Here is a 16,775-nt window from a genome sequence, read left to right as displayed (position 1 = left end):
GCCAGTGCAAAAAAGAAAAAAAAAGTCAACCCTCAGCTTTGTTTTTTAGAATAATTTATTTTAATTCAAATTTAATAAACTCAAGATGGGGAAATGACTCAAAAACAATGAAATGTGTTTTCCTAAGCAAGCATATTAGGTTATAACACAAAGAAAACATGTGAATTAAACCACGAAGAGCACAATTTTTAATTAGAATATTTTATGGTCCAGTTTTCCTTGTACAATATATAGAATTATGTACCCAATTCCTATTAAATATAATGAGAACAATACACAAAAACTCACCACACTCAGCAGTTAAAATGTGACTTGAGACCAAAGAGCTACTTCACCCCCTTCCATTGGCCGTAGTGTCACTTAGGTTGCCCTGTACCTCTGTGGAACTTTCCCTGACCTCTCTACGGTCATTGAATGCTCTGCTATTCCATGTCTATGGAATCCTGTGGACTTTTACCACTTCTTGACTCTGTTGCTTCTAACCTAACTCTGTATTTTAGACACTTAGTGTCTTTCTCCTTTATGCGTTCATTGGCTCATCGGGGAGAAAAGGGGGATGTTTAGATGTGGCATTTCAATCCCTCCCTAAGGGAAAATGCTGATATAAATTTGTTACATGAGATTGCATAGATAGATTGTCCTTTGCTTTGATATTATCTTTATCACATAAAGTCAAACTCTTCTAAGAATTCACCTCTGTAAATTGTTTTTTAAGCTGTCACCCCTGGAAAGATCTGAAAGGTCCTCAGGAAGAAGTGAGATCGATCTGTTGGCCATTGAGGACTTGACAGCAAGCTATAGACACAGGACACAGGTGGCATTGCTGGAATGCGGGAGAATTCCTCGAGGAAGCAGTGGCCCGGGCTATAGTGAGGAAGGGCCCAGGAAGCGCTGTCGAAGTGGAAGCCAGTGAAGACGCTGAACACGGGCCAGGCCAAAGGCAGGTGTGTGTGGAAAGAAAGCTTTCAAAAAGGTAGCGGAGGTATCTGAGTAGCAGGCTGACTTAATTAGGAGTAATGTCATCTTTAATAAACGGAAAACCAGATTAAAGCACAAAAAAATGTTTGTTGTTTTCTTAATCTAAAAAGAAAATCCAGAATTAGGCAATGTCAGGGTTGTGTCGGGAAGTAAACAGAATTCTCATGGACCGAAGCTTTCTACTTTCTCCTGTGCCATTTTTAAGAACTTTCTATTCTGTCTGCCTCCTTGTGGTTGCAGGATAGAGGAAGTTCCAGGCAGCATGTCTACATTTAGGACAGGGGAAAGAAAGGCGATGGCACCCATTCCTTGAAGAGAAAAGCAAAGGCTTTCTTACAACCTCCCAGCGGTCTTATATTGCACTGTCCAAAGCTGAGTCAATGGGCTTCTGCGGCTGAAATAGGGAGCAAGAAAACTGTGCTCTTCCAGCCTTTGCAGTCAAAGGGGGAAAATCGGAAATGCTGTTGGCTTATACTAGCCACCTGCCCAAGTGAGTGGGGGAGCAAATGGGTCTTGCTGGAAAGCAGCGGTTATTGCATATTTTTCAGAAGAGAAATGGCACGAAAGCAAGGCCCTAATATGATTAATCAAATGGTTTACACAACGCATTTGGGGAACTGAGAGACTGGAGGCAAGAAAAGTAGGAAGGAAGGAAGGAAGGAAGGAAGGAAGGAAGGAAGGAAGGAAGGAAGACAATTAAGTTCCAGACATGTCAAACTTGAGTTCCTGTTGGAAATTCACTGTCAAACGACCAGAAGAGCTGCCTGCTTGAAACCAGACTAGGTTTCCAGTCCACATAATTATGAGCTAAAGCGTGGTTCTTGCTTTCAGCAGCTGAAATTCGAGACGGCTTGTTTGTTACTCAGCAAATCTGGTGGATACAACTTCCTGACACATTCCCTCTCTCTCTCTCTCTCTCTCTCTCTCTCTCTCTCTCTCTCTCTCTCTCTCTCTCTCTCTCTCTCTCTCTCTCTCTCTCCAGTCCAGGACACAAGGGTAACTTTCTGAAAAACACAGCGACAATCACATCGATGCCCTCCACCGTGTGGACCCACACACAGCGACCTCAAAAGTGGTGCTGTCACGTGACTGCTGTGCCCACAATCCCAGGCGCTCGAGCCACTGAGCTTCCGTGGCAGCCGCTCCAGCTCTCCTGCGGCTTCCTGAGCACAGGAGGCACACTCTCGCCTCCCCTAGCGGCACCGCCTGAGATGCTCAGTATCTTTCCCAATTTCTTCCGACCGCCCCTCGAATCTCACGTTCTCCCGTGACTTTTCCTTCTTAAGTAGAACAAACCCAGTCTCTGATTTTTACCTGCTCTGTACGTGTTCTTCCTCACCTATCACTTTCTCACACCTATCACTTGTACCTGGTTGTTACACTCACATATGGCCCTCTGCGCGGTCAGGCTTCCTCAGAGAAGCAAAACCGAGTAACGATAGGATGCAGATGCTGAGCGGGCTCGTGTTTAGATGCATCAAGAAATAACATTCATTGGTTGGTTTGTTGTTGTTGTTTCTGTTGTTGTTGTTGTTGTTTTGGAGCTTGCCTCATACTATTCGGGGACCACCAAGTTCAAATTCTTCAAGGCACACTGGAGACAAGGGCGATCTGAGAATGCAGGGCAAGGCTGGTATTAGTGCTCAGTTCTGAAATCCCTGCGACTCAAGGACCCCAGTCTTTGAATAGGACCGCATTTTGTTACTGCAGCTGTCTTGGAGCTCACTGTGAAAGCTAGGCTGGCCTTGAACTCATAGAGATCCGCCTGCCTCTGCTTCTCAGTTGTTGGGATTAAAGATGTGCATCACCTCCTGGCACTGCCGCAGCTTTTTCCTCATACCTTTTAAATTAGTTGGATGGGCCTGCCCACATCACAATAAGCACTTTGCCAAACTCTAAATCTATGAACTTAAATAGTAATTTGTTTTTTTTTAAATAGCACACTCATAGCCACATCTAAGTTGGTATTTGACCAGTTACTGTATACTATGGCCTTGCTAAACTTGAAATTTGTCACACTGCTTTTCTCAAAATATTTCCCTTTGAGGGAAAAAATTTTACTTTGTTCTATTATATATGCTAACTGCCTAAGCCTATGATTGACCCATATATTAAATAAATCAATGATTCTTACAAAATAAAAAGAAAACCAAACAGGGACATTGTGAGTGCCTAGGAGGTTATGGGGTCAGTTCAGAGAGCCCTGAAGGATGTGCACTTCAAAAGTAGCTTTGGACGGATACTGGGATGGAATTTGACAAAGGAAGGAGGAAACATCTTCAGGAAAGCAGAGTGTTGTGTGTATTGGCTCTGAGTAGGGAGAAAGCAAACAAAATGTGCCTTCTACAATAACCATATCTCGTATACATAGAAAGGACACTTTGCAATTATCTCTGAAAAACTAAACACTTCCCTATTATTTACCAAAGACCCAAAGCATCATTTGTCTGTATGTACCAGTGGGGGGGAAAAAGTCTCTTGAACATTGGAATGTTTTCCAAGTGAAATAAAACATTTATACAAAGCAGATACATGCCACATAACCTCCAACCACAATTTCCTTATATCTACAATAAGATCACTACAAACAGAAGGAACCATTCCTTGACTTGAATCAGCAGTTGGAAGCCAGGCTCAGTCTGAGGGCTGTGGGTACCAACCATGCCTGGCCAGTTTTCTGCAGAGACAACCAGTGTCTCTAGGGCGGAGCTGCTGCCAATTTCACTGAGCCATGAAATCCTCCCAGCATCTGCCCCTGATGAGGCCCCAAAAGTGTCCTGGATATCTATACTTTTTGTAGAGACAGAGAAACTAGAGCTTAAGTGGAAAAGAAGTGTATGAAAATAGCTATTTCTCATTAGGGTCAATGTATTCGATATCACAATTTCTGGTAAGCTCAGTGTAGCCACGATTCTCCACTTGCTGGTTTGCACTGTTACATTTCAGTGTTTTCACCCATGATCTGATACACACGCGTTTTGCCACGCTGCTCTCAGGGCTGAAGGATATGCCTGCCAATAGCCCATCAGCCCTGACTGCACTTCAGCCTGGGTGGTTGCAAATAGCTTGGTGACCACAGTTTGCATAGTGCCCTTTGCTTTGTTTGTTTTTGAGAGACTTCAATGGTCTTACCGTTCTCGAGAACTAGACTGCCAGAATTGTATATAACCTTTGAGAACAAAATTCTCCAAAAATCAGCCTGTTAATGAGACGCTCATCAAAACCACTTGTAGTTTTCCCCCTTAAAATATAAGTATTAAATGTAAGTATTAAAAAATAAGCAAGTGCTTATGTTTTGATTTCAAATTTGAGCTCTCACATTTGTGAATGGAAGGGAGGACCAGCACAAAGCACATTGGCTCCCTTTTAAATGCTGATTTCTGGGCTGGAGAGATGGCTCAGAGGTTAAGAGCACTGACTGCTCCTTTAGAGGTCTTGAGTTCAATTCCCAGCAACCACATGGTGGCTCACAGCCATCTATAATGTGAAAAGATGCTCTCTTCTAGCCTGCAGGTGTACATGCAGTCAGAGCACTGTATACATAATGATAAATCTTTAAAAAATATTGATTTCTATAAAAGACACACATACTCTGGTACCCGCGATTTGATCGCTGCCCCTTGGTGGAGAGGCCCTGTGGGAACACAGAGGAAGGGGATATAGGCTATCTAGATGAGACCTGATAATCTGTGGTCAGACAGTGGGGGTGGAGCACCCCACTTCCCCCCCCCCACCCTGTCAGAGGTCTAAGGGAGGAGGATAGGGTGGAAGAGGAGGGAGGGTGGGAACAGGAAGATAAGAGTGAAGGGATTACAATCAAGATGTAATGTAAATAAATTAAGGTGTTTAAAAGGTGGAAAAAAACCCACAGATATATTTAAAGTGTATTTTCTAGAATTGATTAGCATCATTGACCACTGACCAACAAATATTTTACTGCCAACTGACAGATGAAACAAATACCATTCCTGTGCAACTGGCTAGCTCGGTAGCTACCTAGAAAGTTTTCTGTTAAGTCAGTAAAGTTGGTGTGTGTATTAGTGTGGTGTATGAAAAATGCTGAAACTAGGTGTCACCAGAAGGCCACTCCTAGTTTGCTGTAAAATCACAGGAAACCTGAAATATATTTTCTGGTCCCCTAGGTAATATAAGCTGTTCAGTCTTGCCTGGCTTTTATAATCTGCTTTTACGTCTGGAACAAATGCGTGAGTGATCATATACCACTATTGTAAGGAGAGGGACGACTTAGAGGAGAGGAAAAGGGATCTTACATTGTTCACCTGAGAAGGAAGGGTGTGCAGAATGAGGATTGTATTGTGCGCTCATAAGTTAATGTTCCCGTGCACCCCCAGTACACATGCTTGATGCTGGGTCTCCATTCCAATCACTGTCCCTCCGTAAGTTTGCGCTCTTTATAATAGCAGGATGTTATCAACAATCTCTTAGAAATGGTTTTCACACCTGTGAACTCTGATATTACAATTGGCAGCCACACAGCCGACTGTCCTATACCATTCCAAAAAACAACAGCTGGTGGTGAAGAATGTTCACCAATGTTCACCGGGAAGGGAACTCAAGAGAGATGTGAGTTCTTTGGGTTAGCTTGTGCGTGGACGAGGGCACGCATCCAGATGAGCTCTGCTTGGTGCTGGGTAGTTTTTCCTTTTTAACAGCTTTCGGGGGCTTTGAAAAAAGTATTTTAAATACTATGGATGAGCAGTGATTTTTTCTGAAACTCTTCATCTCTTTAGTGAAATCATACACCAAAAAAAGAACTTGTTCTCCAACCTCCCTCCCAACTTACCCTAAATACCTGCAGGGTGAAGAGTATTTAAAATAGTGCATATAAGTCTTACTCTAATGTACCCTGAGTTGAGCCTCTGGTTAAGAAAACCAAGACGTAAGGTTGGTGAAGATCTTTTCCCAGTCTGTAGGCTGTCGCTTTGTTCTGTTGACAGTGTCTTCTGCCTTACAGAAGCTTCTCAGCCTCATGAGGTTCCATTTATTGATTGTTGACCTTAAGGCCTGGGCTGTTGGAGTTCTGTTCAGGAAGTTGTCTCCTGTGCCAATGTGTCCTAGGCTCTTCCCCACTTTTTCCTCTAACAGATTTAGTGTCTCTGGTTTTATGTTGAGGTCTTTAATCCACTTGGACTTGAGTTTTGTGCATGGTGATAAATATGGGTCTACTTGCATTTTTCAAAGGTCTCATATCCAAAATATATAAGGAATTCAAGAAATTAAACACCACCAAACCAAATAACCCAATTAAGAATTGGGGCTCAGAATTAAATAGAGAATTCTCAACAGAGGAATATCGAATGGCTGAGAAACACTTAAAGAAATGTTCAACGTCTTTAGTCATCAGAGAAATGCAAATCAAAATGACTCTGAGATTCCATCTTACACCCATCAGAATGGCTAAGATCAAAAAACTCAAGTGACACCACATGCTGGCAAGGATGTGAAGAAAGGGGAACACTCCTTCATTGCTGGTGGGAGTACAAACTTGTACAACCACTTTGGAAATCTATCTGTCGCTTTCTTGGAAAACTGAGAATAGAGCTTCCTCAAGACCCAGCTATTCCACTCCTTGGAATATGCTCAGAAAATGCTCCACCACACAACAAGGACAAACGCTCAACCATGTTCAAAGCAGCCCTATTCGTAATATCTAGAACCTGGAAACAACCTAAATGTCCCTCAGTCAAAGAATGGATAAAGAAACTGTGGTACATTTACACTATGGAATACTACTCATCTATTAAAAACAAGGAAATCCTGAAATTTGAAGGCAAATGGATGGAACTAGAGATGATGATACTGAGCGAGTTAACCTAAATCCAGAAAGACCCACATGGTATATACTTACTTATAATTGGACAGTAGCCCAAAAGGCATGTCCCATGAAAATCTTCACTTACCAGGAGATTGGGATAGATGTGGGGACTTCCTATTGGGACTCTTGGTGAGAGAAGTATGGGAGAATGGGGAAATACAAGGATCCAGAGGGTTCTAGAAACATACAAGAAGAACATCATGACATGCGGATCTGGACCCAGGAGGTTCTGCTCAAACCACTGCACCAACCAAGGACAATACATGCCATATACATTGAACCTCTACCCAGATCTAGCCAATGGACAGGACATTCTCCACAGTTGTGTGGAGGGCGGGGACTGACTCAGACATGAACTCTGGTGCCCCATATTTGACCACTTGTCCTTGGTGGGGAGGCCTGGTGGCACTCAGAGAACGGAAAAGCAGGCTACCAAGAAGAGACTTGATAGGCTGTGACCATGTGGTGGGGGAGGAGGTCCCCTTCTGTCACAGACCTAGGGGAGGGGAATAGGGTGAAAGAGGGTGGGAGGGATGAATGGGAGGATACAAGTGAAGGGATAACAATTGAGGTGTAATCTGAATAAATTAATTAAATAAAAAAAGAAAAAGTTCAAAGCCAGAAAACGCAAGCATAGTAGGCAATGAATTAGACATCTTACCCTAACTACAGAAATGGTTTTCACTCGTTTTCTTTTTTGCTTGACAACAGTACTCAGGTCCTGAGCTTCTGTGTATTTTTACTAGGTTTTAATGCACCTTTAAACAATATAAATTATTTTGTATATCCTCAATTTCTCATAAATGATCACAAATTATAGCCTTTAAAAGTTTACTATATTAAATACAAAATGATCAACCCTGTAAGCATATACATGTAATTGTCATAAAGTTCAAGCAAGTTATAATTATGTATTTAGGAAAAATACACACACACACACACACACACACACACACACACACACACATTTGTATTCAGCAAAAATTTTAAAAATGACATAAATTTGAAAGAGAACAAGGCTGGGTATGGGAGGCTTTGGAGGGCGGAAAGGGAAGGTAGAAATAATGTAATTATATTGTAATCTCAAAAAGTAAAAAAAAAATTAATAAAAGAATAATTACCCCCCCAAAAGTTTACTATATGCTTTTGACACTTCCAATGGTTCATTTGTTTATATCTCTTTTCATTGCTCTACTTTAATTGTATAAAATGGTATTCCCCATGTATTCTCTTGTTGATGGCCATTAAAATATCTTAATTCATTTTTCTTAATACAAGTACTGCTATAATGAAGATAAATAAGCATCTTCGTGTGTTCTTGATGTGAAGTAAAGGCCTGGCCCTACCCCTCCCTAGGCTTTGTACTGCCAGGTTCCTCCTCTGCTGGTCCACTCTTCCACCTCCTGATGTACATCCTTTCTTTCCTCCATTTCTCCTTCTTCCCAACGCCTTCCAACAGCCATAAATGAGAGCCACAAACACTTCCCAATAGTCGCTTAGGACTAACATTTCTTTTTTGCTGACTCTCTTTCTTATTTTCCTATCGCTGCGAAGACCCCATGGCCAAAGAACTTAAACCCTTTATCGGGGGACTTAACACTTTCAGGGTGTGAGTCCTTGCCGATCACGGTGGGGAGCATGGCAGTAAGCAGGCAGGCATGGTGCCAGAACAGGAGCTGAGAGCTTCCCTTTCTGTCCTCAGCATGAGGCAGAGAGAGCACCTCATGGGTCTGGCATGGGCTTTTGGAACCTCACAGCCTACTTCCCAGTGACAGACCTCTTCCAACAAGGTCACAGCACCAACCCGTCTCAAACTCCAAATAGGGGCCGAATATTCAAGTGCATCAGCTCTCTCTCGGGTACATTTCCATTCCAACTGCCATGCTGACTTGAGAGAAGCCTCCATCTTTCTGAGTCCACAATAATGCCTCTAAATGTTAGTTACTAGAGTAGGAGTGTCACCCATCCTTGTTTATTTTAAATTCCCTTTGGCCTTTGTTTATTCTTCTTGGATCTAAAGACATTGGTCCTGCAGCTTTGCTGCATCTCAAAAAGACTAAGAACACTGCCATACTGTTTCACACTTTTCCTGTCATGGTTTTACTCTTTTTTTTTTTAATTTATTTTGTTTTTTCAAGACATGGTTTCTCTGTGTAGACCTAGCTGTCCTGTACTCTTTCTGTAGACCAGGCTGGCTTTGAACTCACAGAGATCCACCTGCTTCTGCCTCCCAGAGTGCTGGGGTTACAGGCGTGAGCTACCACTCCTGGCTGGTTTTACTCTTTTTAAAAGAAAAAGGGGGAAAAAAACCACATTAAGGAAATATGAAATGAATCCATGTTGGATTTGACTCCACAGGCTCATGAGCTGCTGCATGGATGGGATGCCAGTCTCCATAGAGTAGAGGTGTGAACGGGTGGTCTCAAACCTCTGTCTTTCTCATGGCTTGTACTGTCAACTTTGGAACAGACAAGATTCACTTCAGGAAGGAAACACTAGACTTAAATTCTTCCCTATTCTGAACTTCCATTATATGGGTTTTTTTTTTTTTGCTTTTGTTTTTATTTGTTTTGTTTTGTTTTGTCATCTCGTTGTTCTATATGTCCTTAAATGTGCAAACACGAAGACTCTTTTGTTTTCTTATCAGCTGAAGGAGACAATGTGAGTGAGTTAGGATGGCAAGGTTTGTTTAGATGAGAACTAAGGGACATGGTCAAAGATGAAATTGTTTAATTCTTTCTCCCTGAGTAACTGCAGAATTACAGATGTCTCTTGAATGCAATCAATTAATTTCTGCCACGTCTGTTTATTTGTTCACATGTTGCCAAAGTTAAAGGCCGAACCCAAAGATTAATGATTTGGGAATCTGTTGGGTATTCGTCAGGACTCGGTCCAAGTATTTTTCACAAGAACACCCAGATGAGCTCTCCTGCAGCACAGTGTGAAGCTAGGACGTGAGTGAGCAGCATATCACGGCACAGCCACACTCAGTCTAGCAAAGGCACGCTTCAGCGGCTTAGCGCCAGTCTTCTTTGAATATAATTAAGTATAGCGGGCTCCAGTTAGGTGGAGCCAGAAACTGGGAAAGTTGGGTTATTCAATGGAAATAACAACTGGTTATAATCCACAGTCCCCCCCCCCCCAAAAAAAGTAATGAAAGTATTCAAAGGAAGAAACTTTTTGTTAAAAAGAATCAGATGTTGTATTATTGGCTTTTTGAAAAGTATAACAAACTGTTTCATAATTTGCCAAAATAGTATTCATCTACGTAAACTAATAAAGGCACCGCTGATTAGTTTAGGAGGAATCTGATTATTGGGGCAGAAGTTGAAATATGCACTTGCTTAATAGATAGGTTTTCTCTTTACACACTTCCGCATAGGTGACAGGACACGTGACTCCACTAGGCAAACTCTCAATCACAGGAGCAACATGCAGTCCCTGTAACCATGCCCTCTAATAGAACTAGAAGAACGAGATGTGACAATTTTCTTTGTCTCTCTCACAGTTCTTCAATAGGATATAGTTTATAATTTACATGAAGTCCTTTTGATCCTGTAACAGTGCTGCAGAATGCCAACACTTGGTACTGTCAGTCCAGCCAAATAGGAGAATAGTGAATGACTGGCCTGAAAATTATTCTCTCCCTAAGAAAATTATATATAGATGTGAAAAAGAATATTGTACTTGTTGGTTTGTCAACAAAATTCCACTTACTACTATTGGGTTTTTACACACATTCTTACAATTGAAAAGAATATAAGAAATATTAATCAACTTTGACCTCATTATGTCTGTGTAGATGTCTTTTGGTCAGTCAAGTACACCTGTACTGAGACCACGGCCTACATCTCCTGGACAGACATTATGCAGACTATTGATTTTTCCATCTACCCACCTGTAAGTATTAACTCCACAAAAACAATGATTAACTTGATTTGTCTCACCAGGTCATTTAACAGTGAAAAGGTGAGGAACCAAGTTTCGGGCTGGTGAGATGGCTTGATGGTTAAGAGTGCTGAACTGCACAGGTCGTGAGTTCAATTCCCAGCAACCACATGGTGGGTCTAAACCATCTATAAAGGGATATGGTGCCCTCTTCTGGCCTGCGTGTGCATATACAGCTGTACAGAGCACTCATACGTTAAAAAAAAATTTTTTTTTGAAGAGCTAAGTTTCACTCCAGAATTAAAATAGTGTAGGTCATGGTGGCGTGTAAGAACTCAGAGGAAGATTAGGAAGCAAAAGCTACTTTGGGAGTTAGCAGTCACTTCTGGGAAGGTTTGTGTTTCTCATAGTCTGTGGAAATTGGAAGAATAAAGCAGAAGTGAGGCTCCGAGTCACCTGAGCCGTGCTAGTTGACATGAAACGAATACATGGCTGCTAGAAAGCCTTATTTTTTTTTTTATGTTAGTTCTTAACCAATCCAAGAACTCCTGCCCCCTAAAAGCCAAACACATATGAATTTCACTGGCTGCTGCCAGTGCGAATGTGTGGAGTTCAGCCTTGGCTTGCTGTGTCACTGTGGGATGAACCATTAATGTGAATGGCTGCCCTTTCCCACTCAAACTAGCTCCATAGCTACTTCCCTCTTCACAAACCATGCATCCTTCCCCACAATGCATGTTATCGCAGTTGATGCTCAGTGCATTCCTTGCTTCAATTCCAACTCACACTTCAGTTCTCTTGTGCTTTAGTGGCCTTCGAAACGGCTCCAGATAAGATTACCGTGTCCTTTGCCGTGAATACAAACAAAGAATATTTTCTAATTCCCGGATGACTGCTTTTTCACGGGCCTTTAATGAAGCATTCCTTTTTAAAAAAAAGATTTATTTATTACACATACAGTGTTCTCCCTACATATATGCCTGCACACCAGAAGCAGGCACCAGATCTCGTTACAGATGATTCTGAACCACATCAAATGTTCCACTGGCTTCCACAGAGACCTCTTAAAATTGTCAAGCGGCTTTCCTCGCCAGCTCTGTATCTAATGATAGAAGATCCTAAGATCGTACCGTGAGATCAATAGATCTGCTAGGACTGAGACTTAGAACTGATAGAAAGGCGTTTCTTATTCTAGAACTATCTCAAATCTATCAGTCTCTGATGTCACCTACTATATTAATTGGAGGAACATAATAGGGTGGCGTTGAAGAGTTACTGAATCCCAAAGTGTAGGTTTTTCTGTGTGAAATGAATGAACAAGCTTATTCCCTCATTGGCAATGTGAAAATTGATTTTTTGATTAGTAAAGATATTTTGAGGCAAGTTATAATGATATAAGTCTAAAACTGCAGCCTATTACCTACGTTTCTTAGTATCTTTTTCTTCCGTGTTGAAAATGATACTTTTGATATTTCTGTCCTACTTCGTGTGGACGGTTGCTCTCCGGGTGCTCTTGGTCATCACCCCTCTGAGCAACGTGCATGGCATCCAGGGTCAAATTACATACATGCAGCATGAGCCCAAAGGGTAGACCCCCCTTTTCCCGTCCTATGTTCCTCTTTCCTTAAAGTGCACTGTCAGAACCCAACCCGGTACATAACCTCCCCAGATCCTAGGAATATGAAGTTTCCCAATCCTGGAAGGCTCCAACATCATATCCGAACATCCACTTTCTCAGAGCACTCCTGACACCAACTATTGAGGCTTTGTTCTTTGGGGGACAAACCATGAGACTAAAGTGTGCTGTGTCTGAGGCCAAGATGTTTGGAAAGGAAAAAGAAAAAGCAGAGTAAAGGCAGAGGAAGGAGTTAAAGGTCATTATGGCCTCAACAGAAGCCCCAGCCAACCTTATGGTTGATTTTGACGATGTACTGTTCCCTTCAAAACGTCTAAAACTGGGGAGGAGTGAGAAGCTTATGCTCCCCTGTATTCAGTGTTGGCTGTTAAATGAAGAGGGGCTGAGGGCTGACACCCGAGGGCTGTTTGCAGTAGCATGTTCACTTACCTGCGCAGTTAGTCCTATGCTGGAAAGGGACTCTCAGCTGCACATCGCAGCCTCTCACGGCAGTGTGGAAAAGTACACTGGCTCTAAGCTAGGCAGGTCTTCACAAACCACCCATTTATTACTTTCTCAAAACTCAATGCTGTCGAAGTTTTGTGGATAGCACCCCATAAATGGATCCAAGGACTTTGAGGAATTGTTATCAGTTCAGTGGGTATGGCCAGGCTGGAGAGGTGGCTTAGTGGAGAGGCTTGCTGCAGAGCTTGATGGCATGGTAGAAGGAGAGAGCACATTTCCCCCTAAGCTATCCCCTGACCTACACACAGGGGCTGTGGTATATCATGCCCTTGGATGTCCATGCCCATAGCCACACAAATAAACACGTAAATATAATTTAAAATATTTTAAGATGGAATATCTGTGTTTAGGTCTGTTCTAGAAGCAAGCTGCTGCAAGCACCTTCTTCACACAGAAACTGAGTTCTGTGCAATCATGGTTAGGAATCCAGTGATTAGGCCCTCTCCCCCTTACGTTTGAATGGGTGCCTTTGTAAAAGCGAGGAGAAACAGGCTCAAAGAGATCATGCATCTGTCTTGAAGAAGCCACACAGTTTTATTCACCATGAGGGGGGAAAAATACCATCTTTGGGCACCAGACATGCACATGGCACACATAAGAAAAAGGCACACATATAAAATAAAATAAGTAGAACTAAAAAGAAAAAAAAAGGTAGAATAAGAATAGCATTGAATTGAAGAATCTGCTTCCTCGTGGTATAGGAATTACATGGCCCTTCAACGGGGAACCTGGTCAATGAAAGCAGAAGACACTTCAGTAACTACCGACTATGCAGTTCACCAGAAGTCACCGGCGCCAGGTCAAAGGGTGAGAACTGCAGTATAACCCGGAAGCACATTGTCAGTGGCATTAGAATCTCAGTCTGTTACTTACACTTCTCACAATGGTTTGCCGGACGTTCGGCTAACAAGGTGTGAAGTTATTCTGGTACTTTCCAAAAGCTAGAGCTTTGGAGTACATTGTTAAGTCGGACGCGTCAATCAGTGATGAGTCCAAGGCAACAAATCTTTCACAGACACAAGCTAGAAATAAAACCTTAGCTCCTGGAAAGGCTTTCGGACTTTTAAGTCCCCTCCGGGGACGAGGCAGCAGGCTTGGCTTTCACCTGGAGCACCAGGAGAGGACATGGGCTGGTACCACCAGTGTTAGGGCATTCAGGGAGGTAAACGGAATGTGATCCTTCTGCCAATGATGCGGGTGACATGAAGACAATAGACGTCTACCAGTCTGTAGAAGTGGGTAGCTAACATCACTGACATTGGTTACATGGAACATTTATAAAACTTCCCTAGGGCAGTAATTACAGAGCTAGGCTTGTGCAATATGCTTAACTGTATAATGTACTTGGTGATTGGTATCTTCAGGAATCTCAGACACATAGTGTTTTCTACTGCTTTACTACTGAGGAAGTTACAAACAATAAAAGATTATTCGGCTAACAGGGATGGTCGCTCAATATCAGATACAAGGTCATTTCTAAAATAAGAACCCCTGTGCTGTGCTCTAACATGACAGAAGGGCAGGAAAACGTGCATGAGACAGATCTTATATCATACTGACCGACTCCTGAAGGCTCAGCCGTGACCCGATCACCACTGACATGACCATCTTTTAGTGTTGTGCAATGAAAATTAAACTTTAACAATTTGCTAGTGTGTGTGTGGGTGCTCCAAACTATAGCAACATCAGTGATAAACTGTTAATCATGTCATTTATTGAGGATAAAGGAGCTCCTGATCACTTTGGGTTATTTTGTTGTTTTCTGGGATTTTGTTTTTGTTTTCATTTTGTTTTGTTTTGTTTTTCAAGACAGGGTTTCTCTGTGTAACCCTGGATGTCCTAGAACACACACACAGTCTTCTCTCTCCTCTCTTTCTATATCTTCTCTCTCCCTCTCTCTCTCTCCCTCCCTCCCTCCCTCCCTCCCTCCCTCTCTCCTCTCCTCTTCTCTTCTCTCTCTCTCTCTCTCTCTCTCTCTCTCTCTCTCTCTCTCTCTCTCTCTCTCCCCCTTCCTCTCTCCCTCTCTCCCTTTCTTCCTCTCTCCCCTCTTTCTCTCTCGCCCCTCCCCTCTCCCCTCCCTCCTCTCCCCTGCCTCCCCCTCCCTTTGGTCCTGCACTTTGAAAGTTGCCTGCCGCTGCCTCCAGAGTGCTGGGATAAAGGCACACACCTGGACACTTTGTTATTCTTTAAAAGTGTGAGACTAGAGGCTTACATGCATTATCCTAAAGAATGGTGTGACATGAAATAATTGCAACCTCAGAAGAAGGTGCCTGGGATGGTGCTGGGGAGTGTTTTGACTTAGTTGTTTCAAACTGAATTCAAGTATGATTACCTTGCCCTGGGCTTGGAAAATGCGAGCATCAGTCAAATACAATGCCTTAATTTCAGTGACTTTCAATCTAAGAGTTGAAAAGAGGACTGGAGAGATGGCTTATCCATTAAAGGCTAAGCTCACAACCAAAAAATATGAGTTAAAAAGATAAGCATGTTTAACCTACCATATTTATTTCATTGAGACATCTAGCTCCCTTGGGGCACTTACTCAATAAATGTCAACAGGGTTAATGAGCTGCAGGAAGACAGAAATGGGAACTTGTTGATGTCCTAACCCACAGAGAAAGGACATGTTATAGGTGCCAAGTAAATATAAAGAAATCACTACATTGACATTGCCATGCGGCCAGCAGTAGTGGTTGTCAATTCTCTACTTTCATTTTTAAAATTAAATTTATTTAAATTTCAAAAATTAAAGAAATACTTTGCAATCTTCTTTTTATTGATAAAATTCACAAGCAAGTACAATCTTCACATGAAAAAAAAAAACAAAGGTAGAATTTATCTAGTGATAAGATGAAAGAGAAACGAGAAGAAAGTAGTATATAAAAACATAGATTCCATCATCAAATGCATGAAATAGTATCCAGATGCTCACAGCTGTATGATGAATCTGATAGTTACATATGCTGACTAACACTGGCATACATACTGATGACAAAAACATCAGTTTTTGTGGCAGCAAGATTTCCTGAAATTGTGAATAATATTTAGACATCAAAAATTACTTTTTCGCAGATGCTATAATTTTATGTTGAAAAGCTTCACAACTACACACACACACACACACACACACACACACACACACACACACTAGAATAAGCAAAGTTACCAGGATTCAAAGTCAAAATACAATAATTCAGCTCTTTTTCTGTATGTTAACAGTGATCAATCTTTAACAAGAAATGAAACTTGTATTTAAAATACCATCAGAAGAGTAACATACTCAGAAGTTAAGCAATGAAGCAAAAGACTTACATGATGAAAACTACAAAATGCTACTGAAAACAGTGGAAGAAGACAAATGGTCATAAACAGTTCGCATGTTCATGGATGAGAAGGCTTAATATTGCTTAGGTGTTGGTACTACTCAAATCAATGTATAGAGTTTTTATAGGGGTGCAGGTAATAGAAGAACCCCAGCAGACTCCCAGGAGCCAAAACAGTTGTGAAAAATAACAAAACTAGAGAACTCATACTAACTTCAAAACCAAATACAAAGTGATCAAAATTGTATGTTGCTGGCATAAGGGCAAGTCTATCAAATAATGAATAGAATATAAAGTCTAGACCTAAAGTCATATGTTCAAGTAGTTTAAAACTGAATATCCAATTGGGAAGGAATAAAGCTGGGTTCCTAACGCTTTGTACAAAAAAAAAAAAAAGAACTAGAATATATTGAGCTGCCAAAGTTAGGCCCCTAACATTATGAATAAAAATTAACTAAATTTTGATCAAAATCCATAAAACTATAAAAGCCTTTGAGGAAAACAAAAGAAAACTTCACAGAATTTGACTTGATAATGATATTGGGATATGACAGAAAGGCACAGGTAACAACTAAAAAAATGTGCCGACTGTACTTCATAAAAAGTAAAA

At 41.6% G+C, this 16,775-nt stretch overlaps 1 protein-coding gene and 1 long non-coding RNA gene across 3 annotated transcripts in view; one reads left to right on the top strand and one right to left on the bottom strand.

Moving 5' to 3' along the window:
- The window catches only part of LOC311608988, a 50,005-nt gene that overhangs the window by 21,751 nt on the left and 11,479 nt on the right, over positions 1-16,775 (top strand). The window lies entirely within an intron of this gene.
- Positions 2,274-16,775, bottom strand: part of LOC311608986 (uncharacterized protein) — a 94,015-nt gene continuing 79,513 nt past the window's right edge. The window contains exon 4 of the mRNA XM_084801688.1: positions 2,274-2,589. Within this exon, the coding sequence (XP_084657814.1) occupies positions 2,529-2,589 (61 nt within the window). The 3' untranslated portion in view covers positions 2,274-2,528. The remainder of the gene's footprint in view (positions 2,590-16,775) is intronic.

This window comes from Acomys minous (genome assembly GCF_964271855.1).
Source record: "Acomys minous genome assembly, chromosome: 11".
Lineage (NCBI taxonomy): Eukaryota > Metazoa > Chordata > Mammalia > Rodentia > Muridae > Acomys > Acomys minous.
The sequence above is the reverse complement of the archived record's forward strand: the minus strand, read 5'-3'. Positions and strand labels throughout refer to the sequence as shown.